The sequence below is a fragment of the Dipteris shenzhenensis genome, chromosome 16, assembly GCF_047967505.1.
Source record: "Dipteris shenzhenensis isolate YYH24624 ecotype China chromosome 16, Dip_SZ_1.0, whole genome shotgun sequence".
Lineage (NCBI taxonomy): Eukaryota > Viridiplantae > Streptophyta > Polypodiopsida > Gleicheniales > Dipteridaceae > Dipteris > Dipteris shenzhenensis.
The window spans coordinates 27,132,288-27,155,600 of NC_141611.1; the positions used below are offsets into that span (position 1 = coordinate 27,132,288).

General features: G+C 44.5%; 1 protein-coding gene across 1 annotated transcript in view; it reads right to left on the reverse strand.

Moving 5' to 3' along the window:
• Positions 1–23,313, reverse strand: part of LOC147892765 (phenylacetaldehyde reductase-like) — a 101,851-nt gene that overhangs the window by 38,283 nt on the left and 40,255 nt on the right. Inside the window, exon 2 of the mRNA XM_087387257.1 lies at positions 19,966–20,135. Coding sequence (XP_087243383.1) covers positions 19,966–20,135 — 170 coding nt within the window. The remainder of the gene's footprint in view (positions 1–19,965; positions 20,136–23,313) is intronic.

The following is a 23,313-nucleotide window of genomic DNA, read 5'->3' on the forward strand; positions in this document are numbered from 1 at the left end:
AGGTATAATGAACCTCTTGACAGAAAGAGAAATTACTGAAAGAGCTTGTGCATCTCTAGAGTCCCATCTTTTCAGCTCTGCTGTGGGAGCTCCTGGAGCCGCTGGTCCAACCACCTGTGCTGCATTTGTACCTCTACCCCTGCCTCCAGCTGTAGGAGTGACAGGTGTAGTTGCTGTATCTGGTCTTGCTTCATCTCCATTGACATAATCCCAGAGATGTCTGCCAACCAAGATATTGCAAACCATGAAACTCCACGAGGAAGAGTTGTTGCATCCAACTTATCCTCCTGTGTGAGTACCCAGACCACCTCATTGGAGTTGTTCTCAGCCATTTATACCAGAAAATATCAAAAAATACAGCAGACTGACCAAGCGAAATCCCTTCCTGGGATATAAAATGCACAAGTAAAATCTGCAATGCCCACAGTAACAAATATTGTCACAGCCTGTCAAAGGCTCAGAATGCACTTCAATTATCCTGCAAATGCTCTCCAAAACTGCCAAAAAACACTGCAAAAGATGCCAATGTCTGCAATGTCACTCAAAATAAGTCCAATATTGCCTGCAACAGTCCCAAAATGCTTGTACACTGCCAAATTGCATCAAAATGCCAAAAGCCCCCATTTCTTCAGGGAAATTGCATCCAAAAGAGGGCAAATTGCCTGAAAGCCCCAAAAATGCATGAAATTGCTGTGTAAAGCAAAAAACCCCAAATTTTTGCAAGAAATTGCAACTAGAAAAGGGGCAAATTGACTGAAAGCCCCAATTTGTAATTTATCTGCAAAAGGAGTAAATTCTATTGCCGATGAAAATTCCCAAGTGCTCAAATGAAAAAATTCTCAAGTGCTCAAATGTGACTCAAACTGAGTCCCAAAAAGCCTGCAAACCTCCAAAATTGCTATTCTTCTGCCAAATTGCAATCTACTTGCAAAAGCCCCAATTTCTTAATAGAAATTGCGATCAGAAGAGGGCAAATTCAACAAAAGCCCCCAAATTTCACCAAATGCCCAAATTCTCACCAAATGTGGTCACTGTTGACCACCCACCTGCTATAAGTCATAGCCAAACAATGGCTTCCTGCGCAATGCACCTGCAAGAACAAGTTACAAGAAAACAGCCGTACAGCTGTACGGTGCAACTGACTGGAGCTGTACGGGTCTGTACGACTGGCTATAGGACTGTCTGCGCATGACTGTACGGGCAGTCAGCGCAGGTACGGATGGCAGGTAGGGGCAGGCGCAGGAGCACCGTACGGACTGTATTACTCAGTCAACTCAGGTACGGACTGCTGCTGTACGGAGGTACGAGCTGCTCACGGGAGCAATGTATGGATGGAGACAGCACTTGTACGGACGACAACACTTGTACGGACGGGCTGCAAGCAGAAGGTGCAAACGAGCAAATTGGCGCTGGGTGTACGACGGATTCCACTGTACGGAACAGCCAACTATGGCTGTACAGAATCAGTCCGTATAAAATGTACGGAGATGATCAAGGTGAGCAAGGTGAGCGAAGTGCAGCTCGAACTAGGAGTAACGGGCTAGGAGCTGGGAGCCAGGAGCTAGGCCGAAAGCTAGGAGCAGGGTCTTGCTGCTCTGATACCAAATGTGGGAAATAGGAGAGTGAGAGAGCAAGAGAGCTGAACGTAAGTTTGCAATAGATGAAGTGACACAATACAAGAAGAGGAAAAGGTTTTGTCTAAGTGACAAAACCTTATCCTTCACTAACCATAGTTAGTGAACTAACTGTGGTTAGGGGAAAAAACCTCTAAGGAGGGAAAAGTGCCCTAACCTACTTATTACATTACATTGGTTATGCCCTAAGAGCCTTGTATTTAGCATTTTGACTCCTCGGGCTGAATCCGTTTTGTGATTACAGCCCGCTGGCCTTTAGGCCTTCTTGTATTCTCGCTTTCAAGTAATATAACTAGCACTACTTTTTGCGCAAAAAAAAATTACATTACATTGGTCACTGCTAGAATATAACAATAATTCTAACAAGTTTGGCATTCTAAGATTTCTCTCCGTCAGCATGTTTTCTTATGGAGAGTTTTGTTGGGTGTTCTTCCTCATGGACAGCTCTTGGCACAACGACATATTGCTTCCTCTATTTGTCGCAGATGTCTCGCTTCGAGAGAGACTCTGCATCATCTCTTTTAGCATTGTCCTTCCTCTTGTGCTTTCTTGGACTTCCTTGAGCAGAGAGTTTGATTTCTTTTTTGTTTGGGTTCGGTACTGGGCACTCTGGGCTCTCTAGAAGGATCGCAATCATAGGGTCTTTGGTAATCCTGTTTTTTCCAATTTCTCTTTCTTCAGACACTCTTTGCAACAATCGCTTTTTGATTGCTTGCAATCTCGTGTCTTTAAAGGATCATGATGTATATTTGTCCTACAGTGAGATTTTCTCTTGATGTATTATAGCTCTCCCTTTCTGGGATAGCTTTTTTTGTAATATAATGACTCAAAGATTCCACAAAAAAAAATGTGTGTGTGTGTGTGTGTGTGTGTGTGTGTGTGTGTGTGTGTGGAAATCTCCTGACTGGGATGGTCTCACTGTTGAATTCTATCCAATATTGGGATCTCCTCAAGTCTCCTTTGCTGCAAATGATAAATAGTGCTTGGCAAAATCAACACATGCCGAATTCCTGGAAGAAAGGGCTTGTAAAGCTTCTGCCCAAGAAGCCAATCTGTGAATCTTTGGCTGATTGGAGGCCTATCACTCTTATGCCTGTTATTTATAAGATCATCACCAAAATGGCGGTTGATTGTATCAAAGGATATTTACATGATGGCCTGCATACATTTTATTCCTTGTAGGCATATCACTGACAATATTGCAAATGCCTATGTTGGGATATGCCAAGTATACAAGGCAAGATGTTCTCTTGTTGCAAGTTGACATTGCCAAGGCTTTTGACACCATTCAATGGGATTTTATTGTGCAGACCATGCAAGCTTTGGGTTTTGGTCAGAAATTGCAGAATGTTATCTATTGGCTCTACAATGACAGCAAAGCTGCATTCATATTGTCGGGGATATCTCTGAATCTTGGACACTCCAATGCTCATCAGTCCACCAGGGCTGTCCTCTTAGTGCCATTTTGTATGCTATAGCCACGCATCCTATGCTTCAATATATGAATCATTTGGTGGCAGCTGACATGTTACATGGTTTGGAGATTCCTCGAAGTCGTCCAATGGTTGCTCACGCTTATGCAGATGATTCTTGTGCCACAGAACACTGAAAGGGACCTTTCCTCGCTTATGCAGGCTCTCTCTTTGTATGGGCTGGCTGCTGGCCTTCATGTGAATTTTCAGAAATCTCGCTTGTTGCCTTTGCACTCTAAAGACTGGCACAGTCTTGTATGGTCGGGGGAAATTGTCCCACCCACTAAGCTAGTATGCCATCTTGGTTATCCTATGGGTTGGACGATTACTCGTCGCCAACAGAGTGATTGGGTCCTTGCCAAATTAAAGAAAAAGCTTGAATATTGGAACTTAAGAGACTTGGCCTCGGCATGTTCAGCTCCGAATTGTTCGTTCCATTTTGGTGGCATACATTCAATTCTATTTGCCTTTGATATTTTTTAGCAAAAGAGATCTTACCTCCTTTATGTCCACCATCATGGAAATTTCTGGCGTTCCAAACATGGCAAGAAAAGCTTGCACTTACTTCCATTACAGCAATTATGTTTGCCAAAAATGCATGGGGAGTTGAATTTTCTTAATATTCGTGTGCATATTCTCGCCCATAAGGGGAAAATGATGCTTCAATTCCTACATGGTGATTACCCTTGGGCTGCTATGATGCGATTTTTGCTTCTACAAATCACCACCCCTGTTTTTGGTTCCTAGCGGCCTACTCAGTGGGATTTTCTGTAGGATAGTATTGAAGGCAAGGTCAGAGGTTGTCCTCTTGTTTCTCAAATGTTTTTGGATGGGAAACATATTCTTTCACATTTGACTTGGCATGGTTGTGGCTCTTTGCAAGGCAACTCTTTGAGAGTTGAGAGCATCCACTGGTCACGGGTTTTTCCTCCATCGTTGGCTTTGCAGAAGCCCAGATGCTTATATTTCCTTAATTCCAAAGGGATCCCTTCTGTGGCTGATGTCATTCACGATGACGGGACTCTCTTATCCTTTCCTTTGGCTGCTTGGAAAGTATGGTTTACAAATACATACCACCCTGTATGGTAGGCTATTACTCGTATGCTCTAGCCATTTCAGCCGATACCGCCTATAGAACTTCAAGACAGGCTTTAGGATTGGACTCTTCTTCCAGCACACTCGTCCATTCGTCCTTCCCACCTTTGGCTTCAGCTCGGGCAAATCAGATTTGGCAATTGGATCCTCCAGCCAAATGGTGGCGGCAAAGATTGAGGCAAATTTGGCATTCCGAGGTCCCTCTTCAACATGTCTTTTTATGGCGCATTCTGTTGGGCTTTTCTTGTCTGGACAGCTTCTATCACGCCAACATATTGCTCCAGCTATTTGTCATCGTTGTTTGGCTACGAGGGAGTCTGTGTCTCATATTTTTTGGCACTGCCCTGACACGTGACTTCTTGGGCATCCTTCGCCAGAGATTGCAATTGAGATTTCCTCATGCTACTTTCGGCAGGTTTTTCGGGCTTTTTGGGATTTATCCTCGTCGACTGGAGTTTGAGTTGTTCTTCTCCTGGGTTCGCTACTGGGCACCTTTGGACTCTCTAGAAAGATAGAAAAACCACAGAGTGTATAGTGATCCTATGTTTTCTACTTTCATTTTCTTTCGTCGCCCTTTGCGCGATCTCTCTTTGATTGTTTGCAAACTCAATACATAGACTATGAAGTATACTTGTCCTACAGTGAGATTTTCTCTTGATGTATTTTCCAGCTTCCCAGTCTGGGACATATGTGTTGATGTATTTTGGCATATCCCATTTTGGGATAGCTATTTTGTGATGTAAAGCATTAAAGTTTTCACCCAAAAAAAAGTGTGTAGAGATACGTAGATAGATAGATAGATAGATTTCCAAAAGTGTACAAAGAATCAAATCTCCCTCAATTCATACAAATGTGTGTTCTAAGTCTTTTCAGGAGTATCATTGGGGCAGACCATTTTGAAAGAAGGGATCATTCAAAAGATGAAGGAGCCAAGCAAAGTCGAGAAAGTTTGCAAGTTTGTAGGGTCATAGGCTTGCTCAAAGAAGTTTACAAGAAGAGTTCATAGGCTTGCTCAAAAAACTCCTAAGGCATTTGCTCATTGATTTGTATCATCTTTGGCTCTCCTTCCAAACCCATATTCAGCTCTTTGATGGCTTACCCCTCAATGATTGACCACTACCACTAATTCTTCTCATTTGATGAGCGGGCTCCTCTTGAATTTTCCTTTGTCCTCCTCCATCTTTAGTGCATCCCTTGGGGAACGTCATTTTTGGCTCCTCTCCATCCACTGGCATCTATGTCGCCACTCTCATGGCATCAATTGTAGCTATCAACATAATATTCATTGCAAGTAGCTTGTTTTCTGTATTTGTGGCATATGCTTCCTCCACTTCTAAGCTTTCTAGCTTGCATTCCTTTGTGACTCTATTCTTTGCCATCGCCTATCCGCACCTCCTTGCATTCATTCTCAATTGTGAATGTATCATTTTGCTAACTGCACAAATTATTCCTTTCAGCCATCACCTACCCGACAACATATGGTATCATTGTTCGCTTTCCATCTTGCCATGATAAATATCACGGTGGAGTAAGCCCCATTTATCTTGATGCATAGATTTTTTACCATACCCTTTGGCATCACCAACTATTGATCTACCATACTAATCTTGAAGGACCACGGTTTCAAGTTATTTGCTTGAGCCATTTTTGGACTTCTTATGAGATGATGTCGAATCCAACCCTGCATGAATAATCGTATGGTTTCAAACGCTGACTTCATCATTGACAGTTCTTCATCCCAAATCATCGTCTCGGGCAATTCTAAAAACTCTAATCTCGTGAAGAGCAATTTTCACTAGTTGGCATATTCAAAAAATCGCATTCAACTTTTTGCAACAAAAAAGTTGCATTGATTATGGTATGCTCCAATGGGGTGCCTTCCATTTCATCATTGATTTCTAGCTTGTCTCTGCTTCAGTTCTCTGTCTATCTGCATTCTGGCTCTTGCGTGGTTTGAATCATCATCTGACTACATTCTAATTCTTCTCGAAAGATCTATCTGTTTCAATGCCTTGGTTATTTCAATTGCCATCTTCATTTCTTCTTTACAATGAACCCCTAGCTCGTTTTGGCTCGTCTTGATTCGTCAATCTCAAGCTTCAATTTGAATTCTTGCCGAGACTGTTGGCAGAAATGCTTCGTGACTTTCCACCAAGTGCACTATCTCTATCATGGTTGGGGCTCTACTACGGCCAATCCATATGATTTGGACTCCAATTCACAGTTTGCTTCCCCTTATCCTTCGCTCTGGTATAGGACCCCTCATTTTGGGGGGTCTAACATCTCGCTTATTCTAGAAAAATAATTGGTTGATTTTTATGTGGTCATTAAATAGCTCGGTCCAACAGTATTTGCAACAATTCTGGAGGCTTTTCCTCTTTGTGCATGACAAATCAAAGAATGGAAAGTTGTTGCTTTATTCGAGGACTTCACCCCTCCCTAGCATCTCATGTGAGGGCCCGCAAGCCATAGACGATAGAGCTAGCTCCCAAGCTTGAGGAGGTATTCGAGCCAAAATATGCTAGCTGGTACAAGCAAACAATGGTAGCGTGCATGGGAACGCAATTGGAGGTTGAGAGGAAGCCCACAACACTTGAGCGGCATGAAGAAAAGGATTCAGCATCCCCATTTCGCAGATATATGTGAGATCTTATGAGCACCTAGATGCGAAACCAAGAGAAAACGCTAATGCTATCAGATATCAAGCAACATACTAGAACCATTATGGACAGTAGGAAGAGGGAAAACTTATGCTTTAAGTGTTGTGAGAAATGGACTACAATCATAGGGAAGTATTGTCATGTGCACGGATTGGTATCTGACGTGTACTAGGTACACAGAACTAGCTCAGGTCAGCCTGGGGAGGCTTAGAGCTAGGCAGGCTTGATTCTCGGGTTGAGTGGCAAGGGTACGAACTATTTATAGGTCTTCGCTATTTTTGGCGCTCGGGGACCGAGTCTATAAAAGGGGCCCAGGGGGTTCAGTTCTCAGTGTGCAGTTGGGAGCAAGTCTCGTTCCCAGGTGCAATGGTCTGATCCTGGATTGAGTCGCGGACGCGCGCCTGCATCTTAGCGTAGCCCAAGGCCCAGTGGCAGATCCAGGGCTTCACAGCGCCACCTGGTGGTATGGGACACCAGGCTGGTTTGGATCTGATTGGGAGTTCGTGCCAATAGCTCAGCTCGTGGCTCGGAGGGGACATCTTCTGATTCGAGATCACATCCCGTAGATGTCACGGTTGGGTGGTGAGCAGCCTGCTCAGATCTGATGTTGTGTGTGGTCTGTTTGCAGATCAGGGGTTTCAGGAGTGCTGGGATGTGTCAGTTGGTATCAGAGCCAGCTCCTGAGGTAGGAACTTCTGATGCGAGAACTTTTGACGAGTTTTTCCTCCAGGTATGCCCTAAATTTCGAAATCTGTTGCTGCGTTTTTGCTGGATACTTGGGATAGGAGGGGTGGAGAGATATCTGGGAAAAGGAAGAAGAAAAGGAGAGAGAGAAATCGAGATCCCCGAAGGGCCTGTGAGAGAAGGCTGTAGGAAGTGGAGAGAGAGCAGAAAGGTTAGGAGAGAGAGGCGAAAAAAAAGCTGCAAGGGAGGCGTGGAAGGGGCGCCTAGGACAGTACAGAACAGGCTGGGGGCAAAGAGAGGCTCGTGGGGCGGCGAATAGGCTGTGTACAGCCTGCGCAAAAGGCTGTTTACAGCCTGCGCATAGGGCTGCATGCAGCCTGCGTGGAGGGTGTTTTTTCCGAAAAAGCACCCCTCCAAAGCTAGGGGAGCTTGGCCTTTTTTGGAAGCACAGCTTCCAAATAAGGCTGCCCTGCTCCCTATATAGTTGGGGGCAGGGTACCAGCTTACCCACAAGCCCAGCCTCGAACTTCGAAGCACTGCCTCGAACTGTGCGCCAGCCTGCATCAGCCGTCCCTGCCTGCGCCAGCGCTACCCCTGCACCGTGCAGTCTGCAGCGGCCGTACACTGCCAGCGCCAGCCTGCGTCAGCCATCGTACGGCTCTGTATCAGCACCGTACGGAGCTGTACGGAATACCCTGCGCCAGCCTACGCCACAGTCAGCGCCAGCTGTATAGATCCCGCTGCAGCGAGCCCTGCGTCAGCACTCCCTGCATCGAAACAGTACCCGCAGACTGTACGGACGCCGTACAGTCCACGTCAGCGCGGCCGTACAGTCCACGTCAGCAGCCGTACAGTCCACGTCAGCAGACCGTACAGCCACTTCAGCAGCACGTGTATCCGGTTGCGGATTCGGAAAGGTCTCGGGATTCGTGGGCTTCTAATTCGCCAGGTTCCAGCATCTCCTTCCGTCGGCATCTTTCGGGACGGTTTTCTTCTGCTCCATTCTCCTCTGTGCTTCGTTTCAATCAGTTATTTCTCTCAGTTCGTATTCAATCGAATTTCAGCCATGTCTGATGCTCCAAATCCCGAGTTCACCATGGGAGAGCAGGACTTGGATTACACTCCTGTGGGAGAGGAGGATCAGGGTCTCTATGACGACCTGATAACCAAAAAGGCCTTCAGTGAATTTACGACAGCTCTTGATGGTAAATTCGAGCAGGTCAATGCTAATCAATCAGGGTTGACACAGGAACTCCAGGGGATACAAGCAACTCTCACCCTTCTGGCTAGCACTGTACAGGCACTCACGCATGTGGATGCCATGGCTTCAGTGCTAGGCCCGAATATAACTCCAGATCCTTTTCCGGGTGACCAAAAGTCAAGAACAAAGGAGGTAGTTGACACTTGGTTACACAAGTGGCAGGTACACTTCCAATTCCACCCCTATCCAAATGAGAAAAAGATCCAGCTTGCAGCAGGGTTTATGTCAGGTAAAGCCTTGCTATGGTGGAAAGAACTCCAGCCTAAGCCTGATACTTGGACAGATTTTGAGGGGATCTTCTGGAAGGAGTTCCTGAAGAAGGAGGATGATTACGATATCGTTGGCAAGCTCAAGGCCCTCGATATGTCAAAATTAAACTTGACCTTTGAAGTTTATCTTCAAAGATTTAGGGATCTGCAAACCAGGGCCACTAAAATGGATCCAGTGACCTTGTTAGGTTTCTTCGTGGATGGTTTGCCAGACTCCTACAAGTTGCAGATAAAGAACAACAAGTGCACAACGTTGCAGGAGGCCATGACTTATGCGCGCATATATGATGATACCATGGCCGGTACCAAAGCAACCACAGTTACCGACACGAGTGGAAAGAACAAACGCAAGTTCTTTCAGCATACGACTAGTATTGCGGAGACGAAGTCTACGGACAACGTCTCCAGGAAAAGCTTAACTCCAGCAAAGAATGGTAAAGCCCGTTTCCTTCGCACTCTGAGGCTCAAGAAAGAAGGGCGATGCTTCTATTGCGAGGAGTAGGGCCACACAAAGAATGAGTGTCCTAAGCGGAAGAACCAAAAGTTGGTGCTAGGACCGAAGCTCCAGGCGGGTCCACGTACCGCAGCCAAGGGAGCAAACCAAGTCGCGATGACAGGTATTTCAGTAAATGTCATTACCTGCCCACTCTCTTGTAATTGTACTTTCAATACTTCGTTGTTTGGTTCCCATGACCTTTTCCGAGTTTATGGAGAAGTTAGGGACCAACGGGTTCACATTCTCTTTGATCCGGGCAGCTCTCACAATTTTGTTAATTACAAACTTGTGCAGAAGATGGGGCTGTCCACAGTACCTAGCGACCACACCTACGAGGTGCAGCTTCCAGTTGGGAAGCAGTTTTGGGATCGCAAGGTTGAAGCGCCTCCTATCCGGATTCAAGCCTACACGGGAGCTCTTACATGTTATGTTATGCATCTAGAGCATGTAGACTTATTGATCGGGATAGAGTGGTTTAAAACCCACAATATTCAGATCGGATGGACGGAGCATACGCTTTCTTTTGTAGATAAGGACACCCAATTTTGTATTCAGTGTGATAAAATTCCCCCTTCTCAGGGGCCTATTGTATCTGCGATGCAGCTTCGGAATATATTAAACAATTCTCATTATGATGTCTATCAGTGTGTTTTGATTCCACTTTCTTCATTTGTTGTTTCGGTAATTAACAAGAATGAATTAAGTGTGTTTAAACACCGTGAATTGAGAATGTTGTTAGATAATTTTAAGGACGTATTCCCAGCTCAATTGCCGGAAGGTTTACCTCCAGAACGGGCAGTAGATCATCCCATAGACTTAGTCCCAGGGGCTCAACCTATCAGTGTACCACCTTATAGGATGAGCCAGGTAGAGAAGGATGAGTTAGCTATCCAGCTTCAGGATTACCTGAATATGGGCTATATCCGCCCAAGTAAATCACCTTGGGGTGCACCTGTCCTCTTAAGAAAGAAGAAAGATTCTTCCTGGAGAATGTGTATAGATTATAAACGATTAAATAAAGTCACAATTAAGAACCGCTATCCTTTACCTCGCTCCGATGATTTGATAGACCGTTTGGCCGGAGCGAAGTATTTCACTAAGATTGATTTGCGTACAGGTTATCACCAAATCCGTATCTATGCTAAACACATAGATAGGACCGCATTCCGGACACGGTATGGTCATTACGAGTTCCTCGTATTACCTTTTGGTTTGACCAATGCTCCTGCTACTTTTCAGCAGATGATGAACGATTTGTTCAGGGATTTTCTGGGCAAATTTGTTGTGGTGTTCTTAGATGATATCTTGGTATATAGTAAAATGCTTGAGGATCACATAGGACACCTCCGGGTTGTCTTAGTTGTTCTAAGACAGCATAAGCTTTATGCCAAGATGAGTAAATGTGACTTCTTTATGAAGGAGATCATTTCCTTAGGACACAAGATTTCTTCTGAAGGTATTAGCATTGATCTGGATCGTATCCAGAAGGTTTTAGAATGGCCTATCCCTCAGACTGTGAAACAACTTCGTTCTTTCCTAGGATTTACGGTATTTCTTCGGAAGTCAGTGCGTGATTATTCACATATCACAGCACCCTTGACCAACATATTGAAAGGTCGTGGACGCAGGTCTACCCAGCCAATCTCTTGGAATTATGCAATGAACAAGGCTTTTGAAACCTTGAAGGTTTCTATCAAGGAAGGACCCGTTCTTGCATTACCCGATCCTACCCGGCCTTATGTTTTAGAGGCCGATGCGAGTGATTATGCGATTGGGGCAGCTCTATTCCAAGAGGGCAGACCTGTAGCTTTCGAGTGTAAGAAGCTAGACGACACTCAGTATCGTTGGCCCACACTCGAGAAAAAACTTTATGCTGTAGTGTATGCTCTTAAGGTTTGGAGACACTACTTGTATGGTTCAAAGTTCCTTGTATTGACTGATCATCAGTCAATTAAGTATGTGTGTGATGGATCAGAATTGAGGGGAAGGAAAGCTAGATGGGCAGAATTAATGCAGGATTTTGATTTCAAAATACGTTATCGTAAGGGTTCGTTGAATAGTGTGGCGGATGCCTTAAGTCGAGTTAAGTTTGTAAATGCTTTGTCATTTACGGAAATATCCTCAGACCTATTTCAATCCTTGAGAGGGCTATACGCAACTGATAGTCATTTCAGTTCTTATTGGCAGAGAGTCCAGGATGGGAGCTCCATAGTTAACCAGGACTCGGGGATTGTGCCACCTAGGATACAGGCGGCTGGAGGTCAGTGGATGATTAGGAACGGCTTGCTGTTCCGGAATGAAAAGATTTGTGTGCCTGATGTTCTGGACCTTAAGTCTAAGATTCTCTGGGAGTGTCATGATGCTCCTAGTGCGGGACATCCAGGTATACATAGGACTCTGTCTCTTGTGAAGCATACCTTTTATTGGCCTAAGATGCGTGCATTTATTGAGAACTATGTAGTAGGTTGCCAGGTTTGTCAAGTTACTAAGGCAGAACGCCTTAGAAGCGCGGGCTTATTACAGCCTTTACAGATTCCAGGTAATAAATGGGAAAGTATTTCCATGGATTTTATTACTGGTTTGCCTCGAACGCGCAAGGGTCATGACTCTATTTGGGTCATAGTCGACCGTTTGACAAAAATGGCTAGATTCTTACCTACTAGAACAACTATTTCAGCTGTTCAGTTGGCTCACGAGTTTGTGGACCACTTGTTCAAGCTGTATGGTTTGCCATCTGACATAGTCAGTGACAAGGACTCAAAGTTTACAAGTACTTTTTGGACACTTGTATTTGAGAAGTTGGAAACTACTCTAAGTATGAGTTCCTCGGATCATGCACAATCCGATGGCAGTACAGAAAAGGTCAACCAGTTGATTGAAGACATGCTTCGGGCATATATATCTAAGAGACAGTCTTCATGGGAAGATTATCTACCTATGATTGAATTTGCTTACAACAGTGCAAAGCATTCTAGTACAGGTTACAGTCCTTTTATGCTTATGTACGGGTTTCAACCACAGTTACGCTGAAACGCGTTTCAGAGCCCAGCCAGGCCTGAAACGCCGTTTCAGAGAAGCCCCGTTTCCTGAAACGCGTGGCTTCTCTGAAACGCGTTTCAGAGTCTGAAACGTTTCAGGACCCTGAAACGGCTGGCTGAAACGTTTCAGCCAGTCTGAAACGCGTTTCAGAGTTCTGAAACGTGCCATTTCAGACAACACAGGCTGCTAGGTCTCCAAAATCACATTTTTTGTCTTTTTGCTTTTGATTTTGGTCTCCAGGCTCCTTCCACTCCTTCAGCCTCATACTCTCTCCATCCTCAAGGTTTTCCAGCCCTCCTTCAGCCCCATTCACTCCATTTCCTCTCCTTTCTCTCCTGCAGCCTGCTTTAGCCCTCCATCATCATCTACTCCCCTCCCTTGCTGACGTGGCGTTTCTCCGTTTCAGCCCTCCCAGAAATCCCGAAACGTTTCCGTTTCCGTTCCCCGTTTCCGTTTCCCCTAACTATGGTTTCAACCTAAATCACCAGTTATGGCTGGATTAAAAGGGATTCAAAATGATGCTGCTAAGAATTTCTTGCTAGATATGCAGGAAATGTTGCAGTTTGCCAATGAGTCTATTAGGAGTGCCCAAGATCGGGACAGATTTTATGCTAATAGACATCGTTCACCCAGAGAGTTCTCTGAAGGAACGATGGTATATTTGCGAATTCCTAAGGAATCCAAGAGCCTAAGTACTGGTTTGGTTCCAAAATTATCCCCCAGATACTGTGGCCCATTCAAGGTCATTAAAAGAATTGGACCAGTTGCATATCGACTAGAATTGCCTCCTGATGTTAAAGTCCATCCAGTCTTTCATGTCAGTAGACTGAAAGAAGTCTTGGGTGCAGACGATCAACTTGTTTCTCCTCATGAGATTATAGAAGTTACAGATTTGACTTTTATTCCTCACGAACCTGAGTGTATTCTTGAATTTCGTGAAAGACAGATTCGTAATCGTACTATCACGGAATACAAGATCAAGTGGAAGGATCGTGTTGAGGAGGATGCAACATGGGAGACATTACAAAACCTCCAAAGAACATTTCCAGATTTCTTAGCGAACTCAGGAGTGAGTTCTTAGAGGAGGGGGAGTATGTCATGTGCACGGATTGGTATCTGATGTGCACGGATTGGTATCTGACATGTACTAGGTACACAGAACTAGCTCACGTTAGCCTGGGGAGGCTTAGAGCTAGGCAGGCTTGATTCTCGGGTTGAGTGGCAAGGGTACGAACTATTTATAGGTCTTCGCTATTTTTGGCGCTCGGGGACCGAGTCTATAAAAGGGGCCCAGGGGGTTCAGTTCTCAGTGTGCAGTTGGAAGCAAGTCTCGTTCCCAGGTGCAATGGTCTGATCCTGGATTGAGTCGCGGACGCGCGCCTGCATCTTAGCGTAGCCCAAGGCCCAGTGGCAGATCCAGGGCTTCACAGTGCCACCTGGTGGTATGGGACACCAGGCTGGTTTGGATCTGATTGGGAGTTCGTGCCAGTAGCTCAGCTCGTGGCTCGGAGGGGACATCTTCTGATTCGGGATCACATCCCGTAGATGTCACGGTTGGGTGGTGAGCAGCCTGCTCAGATCTGATGTTGTGTGTGGTTTGTTTGCAGATCAGGGGTTTCAGGAGTGCTGGGATGTGTCAAGTATGCACAATAAGAAATGATAGGACTCCCATCGAATTGTTTGATGAGGAGGAAAGAAAGAAAGAAAGAAAATTTATTAAAGTCTGCTAAAGACCGATGGGTCTATGAGACTGAAGAAAAACCTCATACTATGAACAAAAGGGTGGAGCTACTAAGCCAACATCCTAACCCATGCTAGAACACTGTGTCAACATAGTCAATGATATCATAGTATATGTCCACCATAAACCTATGCAGCCATCCTGGCATCATCATACTCATGTGGAGACACGTCTAATCCAATACAATACAATAGGCATATAGAACATCAAGATATACCCAACAACGGACTAGGCAGTGTAGGCAAGAAGCCCGTAATGGATCGCCATCTGCTATATGGATGAGTAACATGTCATGCCCTTCTCGCCGCTACCCGACGTCTGATGCGCCAGTGTAACCTCGGTCGGCTGCACCCCAGGTCTGAAAATAGAGGAGATATTAGTGAGTGTGATATGTGTGTCTGTCCTTGTGGGATCCCGTAGCATAGAATAGATGCATCTTGCAAGAGGTGTGAGAGCACAATGAAAGAAAGATGGTAGATCTCTATTATGATTGTGAGAGAGAGGTCTCTCTCTTATAGAAAGGGGGAGAAGGTAATACCTTCCCTACATAGTGGCAATCAGCCCCTACATCAGTGGGAATCAATCCCTACATCAGTGGGATTGCCTTTGTCTTACATCATCACTTAGGTCACACACTAGACATATCATAGCACTTGATGTGCCTTTACAACACACACAAACACACATGTGACTCCCCTAGATGCACACATGCACCATAGAGCAAGCCCTTAATCATACTTACCCCAACAAACCCCCCTCAAGGGATTGCCTCTTGCAGTGTCAAGGATACATCTAGTCTCATAGTTTCTCATGCCATCTCATGGTGGTCAAGGATTAATCTATGGCTAGGATCTCATGCTAGCAAGGGTTCCCAAGGGTATGAGGTTCACAGAAATGGGATAGTCAAAACACATATCACATGGTCTACATCATATGGTGACCAAAGGTGATTTACATATTCTTTTTGGAATACTACTCCAGGCAGAGAACCTCAAAATTTGACCAAGTGATGATAAATAAAGAAGACAAAGTGCCTAAAAAGCATAGTCTTCATTTTCTTCATTTGCTGATGGAGTTCTTCCCTTCAACCAGATTTGCTTTGTTGTTGAAGTAGTCCTTCTTGTCTTTGATCAACCAATTAGCTTTTTCTTTTGTAGACTTCTTTCCATTCACAACATTCCATATCTTCTTTTTCAAAAGCATAAACTTGGCTTTTGTTTGCCAAGTATGGAAATTAGTTCCATCCAACTTCTCAAAAAAGGTCTTAGCTTCCATGGCAAGGTCTTACCCAAGGCCAGTGTCTAATGCCTTACAAGTAAAATAAGAGCAATAAAAAATAATCTTTCAAAGAGTAACAACTTGAATACTTTGACTTGGATTTCTCTATGTGACTTAAGTGAATGTCAAAGCATAAGGCAATTAGTCAGAGCAACATGTCTAAGCAAAAGATGACCAAGTAGATGCTAGAAAATGAGCATAGCAGACTGAAAATAAATCTTGGTCAAACTACCAGTCAAAGTTTGACTGTCCAAAGTCAAACTTAGACTAGCATAGTCAAGCTTTCAAGGCCAAAGAGGCAGCTCAAAAATCTGCTCCAATTCATCATGTAGAGGCCAAAACTCAGAGGGGTTTTGCACTGGAGAGGAAGGTAAACATGTAGAGCTTCACCCTCAGAAAGGAATCGTGCAGAAGATAAACACGTCGCCCAGCATTGTAGAAGAACCGTGGAGTGGTTTTTTGACGAGATCTACCCGAATGTTGCTCCAAATGAGCTCAGACTTGATGAGCAGCAAGGTCGTGATGTCGCCCAGCTCCCTCTGGAAGGATTTTGCCAATGTTGCTCTCCACAGTGAGAACCAGGAAGAAGGTCGACGCAGCTTCCTGAGACAATGCCGCCCCGAAAATGGCGAGATAGCGCGTATGGCTTGTTCTGCAGATTCGCCCTAACCTTGGGAAGACTCTCCTAAAAGATGAGAAGCTGAGAATGCGAGCTTGAAGAGAACTCTCACTTCCAAAATCGACTTTGGAAGGGAAGGTGGAAGATGGAGGTGAGGAAGAAGATGATGATGTGGCACCTAACTAGGGCTTAGGCTAGAGAAAGCATCTAATGCTAGGCTAGGCTAGATCTAGAACCTAGAGCTCTGATACCATTTGTAGGATCCCGTAGGATAGAATAGATGCATCTTGCAAGAGGTGTGAGAGCACAATGAAAGAAAGATGGTAGATCTCTATTATGATTGTGAGAGAAAGGTCTCTCTCTTATAGAAAGGGGGAGAAGGTAATACCTTCCCTACATAGTGGCAATCAGCCCCTACATCAGTGGGAATCAATCCCTACATCAGTGGGATTGCCTTTGTCTTACATCATCACTTAGGTCACACACTAGACACATCATAGCACTTGATGTGCCTTTACAACACACATGTGACTCCCCTAGATGGACACATGTACCATAGAGCAAGCCCTTGATCATACTTACCCCAACAGTCCTCTGCCAGGTGTGTCACGTCTTGGTCTCAAGGTCTCTACCTCTCCTGCTAACCATGGCTGGGATAGAAACCTGCTCTGCCTCGAAGAACTCTGTGATCGTACTCTGCGATGGGCCAGCACGGTCCCCTGCTCCTGTCTCCTCGATCTGATGAGACGATCTCTATGTCAGACTGCCTCGTGAATAAAAGTTACCAAGCGTCTCTAGTCTCGGTATAGGAGTCGTCTGGAGAGGCCCTCGAATCCATCTCTAAAGAAGTGAAGGTATCGTCCACGAATCTCATAGTAGACTGCGCAACAGAAAAAATTTTGCTCCTCTGACTCCACCTCATGCCGCTCACACAATGTGTAGATCTATCCCCTCTACACGCCCCCGCTCTTGATACGGAGTCGGTGCGATGACACACGTAACTGTCCAAGGGCAATCCTAAGTGAACATGGTAGGTAGATCTAGGTGTACCCAGGTAGGATGATGAAGCCCTCCACTGAAATGTGCAAGCAGTAGTCCCGATAGAAACTGAGCTTCACAGGGAGCTCTGTCTGTGTTAGCCAGGTCCTGAATGTGTGTAGCTGTAGAAGATCCTCCCGGATGATTGGGTTGAATTCGTTGTCCCGGAACGGGACAAATGGAGCGTCAATGTTGTACTGGAAGGGTGGCAGACTGTCTATATGAATCTCACACCACCCGCATGTGACGTCTCTGATCACCCTGAGCTGCTAATGCCATAGAAGATGCTACTGCCAACCAAGGTAGCATGCGTCGCCCTGTGGTACATAGGCCGTACGCACGTACGTGGTAGAGATAAGTGAGAGTCTGGAATGCCGCATCTAACTGCAAATCAAATATCATCTGTATAATTTTTTGACCTCCTCAGCCTCTGCTGGCTGCTGCTTTGCTGCAATTGTTCAATATGTGAGGGCAGTATTTTGCCGCCCCAGACTCACCTTCATTTCCTTGGGTTCATCACTCTTATTCGGAGGATTATCATCCAGTCTCATGTACTCCAAAATCAGGCTGCTGTTTTGAGACATCATAATGGCTTTCCTTCTTTCTGAAAGCATTCCTACGAAGCTTTGCCTGTCTCAATATGATATGGCCTAATTGAGACATAGCCTACACCCTTTGCTCCCAATAGCCAATGTTACTAAATTTGTTTGCCTTGCATCCACGCCATCTGTTGATACAGAATTGTAGATACAGCTTCTACCCAAAGATGCCATGCATTTCCGAGATCTGTGAGAGCCTGCACCTTGCTGTGTTGCCTATTTTTTGTTTCATCCTCTTCAACTGCTGATGAATATAGGCTGCTGATAAGGAGGTGATTGGCTTCTGCAAAGCAGGCACATAGGGAGAAGCCTTGTAATCTCCAGTAGATCTCAGGATATCCCCTCAGATTTTTGCTGTAGGAGTTCCAGCATATGTGAAATTTGCATGTTTGCTGATATGGTGAAAACATATATCTAGATGAATGCAAAATCATGCTCAGACTCACTCACTGGAAACAAAAAACAATGCACTTTCAACCTTGTGACAATTGCCCACTGATTTTCACGCATAGTAGAAACTAGCTTCTATTACATCGGTGTCATCTAAAGTATAGACACATGCTCTCACACATAGATGGATGTTGAGAGCTTCTAGAAACTCTCAGCCCTAAAAACTACACGATTACAAATAAGGGACAAGCATAAAACATTTAGAAAGCACAAGATTTGCTACCGTGGCACATAAATGCTAGCTTTGATTACAATGCTGAAATGGCACTCTGGTGTGGAAACCATATGAATTACTCAGAAAGCTATCAACGCATACTATCCTATGGCACTCTAGTTGGCCATATTACATACATAATGCTTTACCCAAAAAACCCATGTCAGTGCAGAGGCAGTTATACACCAGGACGTCCAGGATGCCACAACGTTCTCTAAGCAATCTTGCAGCCTTGTGATTGAAGACAGCAGATTGCGGACAGCAGACTCAATCAGCTTCCATCCTCATCAGCATATGGCTGGAAATCATATATACCTTTCGCTTGATCTACGAACAAGGTACAAAGGGATCCAGGAAAGCCATGAGTGTCGTCAGCATTTCTGCAAGGCTTGGCCATTTTCTTGGATCCAGGATTGTATCCTGGCTGTTCGCACCTGCCCAAGGGTTACCATAAGTAGTGAGCCTGGAACCCCGAGAAGCAGTCTGCAAAGTAGCCAGTCTCTCTCTCTTATCAATGCCTTCAAGGATAGCTGATCTTCTGTTGATTTTCAGAGCATAATATCTTCTTTTCTGAGAAAAAAAGGTACATGAGGAAAATAGCCCATATGACTCAATGCTCATATGGAAAGATGCAAACAATAACAGCTATCCTGTCAGATCTGAGCATTTTTGTCTTGGCATTTAGGTGTGGCGCAAAAAGGACATCATACTCTTGGCACATAGCATGTATATTCATGGGTGTTACACAAATTCATCATGCATAGTTAGGGACAAGGCAGTTCTGAGACAGGATAAGGGTTGCCTTTTTAGATTATGCCAAGTTTATTTTCAATAATAATTTAGCTTCTTTAAGTTTGCCATTTCCCTTCTGCTCTCCTTTCTGTTATTCCTTCAAACTTTGTTCTTCCTTCTTGCCTCTTCTGCCCCTTCTCCCTCACAAAAGGAAGTGATCGGATCTATTACTCACTCCCTTCTCGATTTCGTATATTAGGAAATCAGATTAGGCCTGCTCTTCTCCCACTTCACGTCCAACCCTGCTGCTTTTGTATTACAGCAAATCCTGCCACTATTATGGTGTTCTTCGCCCTCTCCTGGGCTTTATTTTCTTGCTGTCCCTATTCATGCATTCATGACAAGCTGCAGTAGGTGACGCTTCCTATACACACTTGCATGCAGATTTGCTTCGCACTTTAGCATTTAATCTTACTATCATATTCTTTATGAGCCCCAGTTGGCCTCTTTCATTTATCTCCATACTCAAGCATTTCATCAATTGATCCAGGAGACTTTATCTTGCTTGTGTAGAGTCGATATTTCCGCAAGAATCATGTAAATGCAATAGTATTGTACATGAGACTGACCATCTACATGCACAACAAAATGCTGCAAGAATTGATGGCATAGGCAAAGAATTACCTGTGGATTGGTTGTGTTAAAGAAGAAAGGAGATGCAGTGTGAAAAACCCCATCACAACCATCTATAGCGGAATCAAATGAGCCATTATCCAGTAGGTCAGCTTTGAAAAGTTCAAGCCTTTCATTTGCTTTTGGTAAACTCCTCAAGTGAGCCGTCTTCACAAGGTTCTCTGCAAACAGAAATGGAGAACAGCAGGTTGCAGTTCTTTTTTGTGAGGTACAGTAAATAGTAAACTGAAAACAGCCTTAATTTGAAGTAACTTCAGCTATAAGAAACACAAACGATAAAAGACATGTCTTCTAAACATGAATAAACTAGATGAAGCCATCTCTTTCCACCATCGATTCAAGTTTTTAATGCTTGCTCCAGTATTGATAAGGTATTCTAAAACTTCATGCTTGTCCCAAAAACTCTAATGTTGCTCACAGAGGTAGTAATGACACTTTTCAGTCTAAATTGATAAAGCTTAAAAACCTAATTGACAAGGAAATTCCTTTCCCCGATATGAAGCACTTGAAGTATAATGCTTCCAAAACATTGAAAAGGTGGGTCATTATAGGTGACACCAGAAAACAAATAGTACGACAAGGTATGAACCAAGTTCAGACAGAGTTTCCTTTCTTGAAGAAGCAATTCATTACCATAGTTGCAAACTTGATTTCACCTGCCATGGATGTGGTCTTCGATAAATAATAACAGCTTTCAATAAAAAATGTCTTCGTGTTACTTCCTTAGTGGAAAATCAGTTCCAAAACCTCGCAAATTACATGAAACATCAAGAAACCATTGATTCTATTTGAACTCACATGTCATAGATGTCGTTTTTATTAAAGACATAATTATTTATATGCATATGTGTACACAACATACACACATACTCCCCCTTTACTAAAGATATAATTATGTATATGCATATATGTGTACACAACATAAACACATACCCCCCACCCAAAAAACACACACACACGTGTGCGCACACAATAAGGTGTTGTGTGTGCGCGCATAGTGCGCAGGCACATATATGTTAGCTCGCAAGGTCACTCTCTTGATCACCTCCTTGGAGCAACATCAGCCATGGGCTGTTATGATTTCTATATGGTGGGCTCTCTCTGTGCAGATGCTTTCAGCCATTGGATTCCCACTATCTCTGGCGTTATTTTTGGGCACTTGCATGGTCGTATTCTCGGCTGTCCCTTTTCTACTTGCTTGATTTATGTTTGGCAGAAGCTTCTGGCTATCTGCATCGGTTGGGTCACCCTAGCAACACCCTCGGTTTGCAAAGTGTTCATTGGAGCTGCGTGCTAGCCCATCTTCAGCCTAGAAAGGTGTATTTCCTGCATCGTTTGCGTATTTCAAATGATCGGGGCTGCATTCTTTCTTTTTCTCAGGCCAAGAGGCAGTATTGTTTGGGTTTGCATCATAGGTCTACTTGGCGCATTCTCACTACTATGCTGCAACCTTTTCAGCCTATCCCCTGAATGTTTACTACTCTTCCTCTGATGGATAGGAAGTGTGATCAGGCCATTCCAGTGATGTGAAAAAAAAAGAAACACGAGACTGTCCTCGGACAAACACAAAAAGACTCAGTACTTTACTGCTGACCCCATACAATCATATCCACTTCTTTAGATTCCAACTCTAGAGACAAAATCATATCTTCGGGACTTCTCCGGGATCAGTACTGTAATGTGGTAGCTCTCAAGGTAGAGCTTATGCACCGACTTTCAGAGCGGGTATTCAGAGCACACAAGTAACAAGTCAACCTCCCACACAAACTGACTAGAACACACCCAGACTCTTCGAAAGAGGGGAAAGCCTACACAGCCCGAAACAAACTAAACTTAGAACTGCACTTTTCCCCAAAAAAAAAACTCAGAAAGCAGTCAGCCTCATAACACTATGAACCCACAGCCCACTGCTCAATGGCCAGCACGACTCCCAAGGCCACAAGCTGTTCAAAAGAAGAACTGGTGGGTACCATCATCTGTAAACCTGCAGGTATATTCACCGTACAAGCAGCCGTACAATTATACGAACGACAGCAGGCCCGTACAACCACACAGTAATCCGTACAGTCTGCATTTAATGACGACCATCTTCCGTACAGCTCGTAGAAGACGTCTTTAATGACCCGTACGTGCCTGTTCAGCCTGTAATCAAGGCACCGTACTACCAGCCCGTACTGATCAACGATTACACCCCGTACAACCTTGTACTGCAGCCCGCACAAAACCCACGCTTCAGATTCCGTACCACCCGTACGGCTCTTTCCAGCCTTCAATCAACGCACGCCATCCGATGCAAGGCTACGCTTGTTCCCAAAGCTCCCTTATCATCACGTACTAGCCCGTATTCTTCATAGGCGCTCAGCCCTTCGCTTATGCACACACACACAGCCTCTTTCATCTATGGAATCCCCCTCCTACAGTGAAGCCCTTCAACCAGCTAGCAGTTGCGATCTTTGTGCTGCTCTCTCCTCTTCACCCTAGGAGCCTCCCACCATCGCACCAGCTCTTCGTACAGCTCGTCCGCTCTTCACCAACTCCTCCTATCGCTATTTCCTGCCTCTTCTCCTTTATCTGCCAGCCCAAGACTCCACGTACCATGCTCACTCATCAACCAGAAGCTTCCTTCTTCTATTACGTAGCCACATGTATGAGCACGATGCCTTCTCAATCAGTCCAGCCACCTCAGCCTAATCTGCCACCTTACTAGTGACATTTTACCACTCTCAAGACATTTCCCCCAAATCACATTAAATGCACATTTTGGACCTTTAGTCACACAATTCCCACACACATTAGCATGCACATTAAAGCTTGCATGCTTCCCCATATACACACATGAAAAGCCCCTTGACATGGGCACCAGAACGCATCAAATTCCCATAACATATAAGACCACAGTGACTCAGGAAAATATAAAAAAACCCTTCATGACTTGACTTTACATGACCCCAAAAACATTTCATTTGACCACACACTGGACACCCTTGCTCTGAAGGTCTGGTACAACCACATTGCATTTCATCATTTCCCTGATAAGTCCCTGCAAAAAACTTTTAGTCTTTCAAGTTCAAAATAAAAAGGTCTTTTACATGTGCAGCCAGTTACATTGGCTTATTCACACACAACCTGCAAATTGACACTATCATGTGTTCAGTGTCTACCCTCATGCACAATCTATGTGGAGAAAAATATATACAGATTTTATCCTATCACCGGGTTACTCTTTTCATTTGGCAAATCTTTTTGCCAAAAAAGCTTATCATCTATTACTTCCATAGCTGTGGATCCAAGAGTATGGGAATCATTTTTGGCATCTTGGCGAGTCTCTTACTTGGTAAA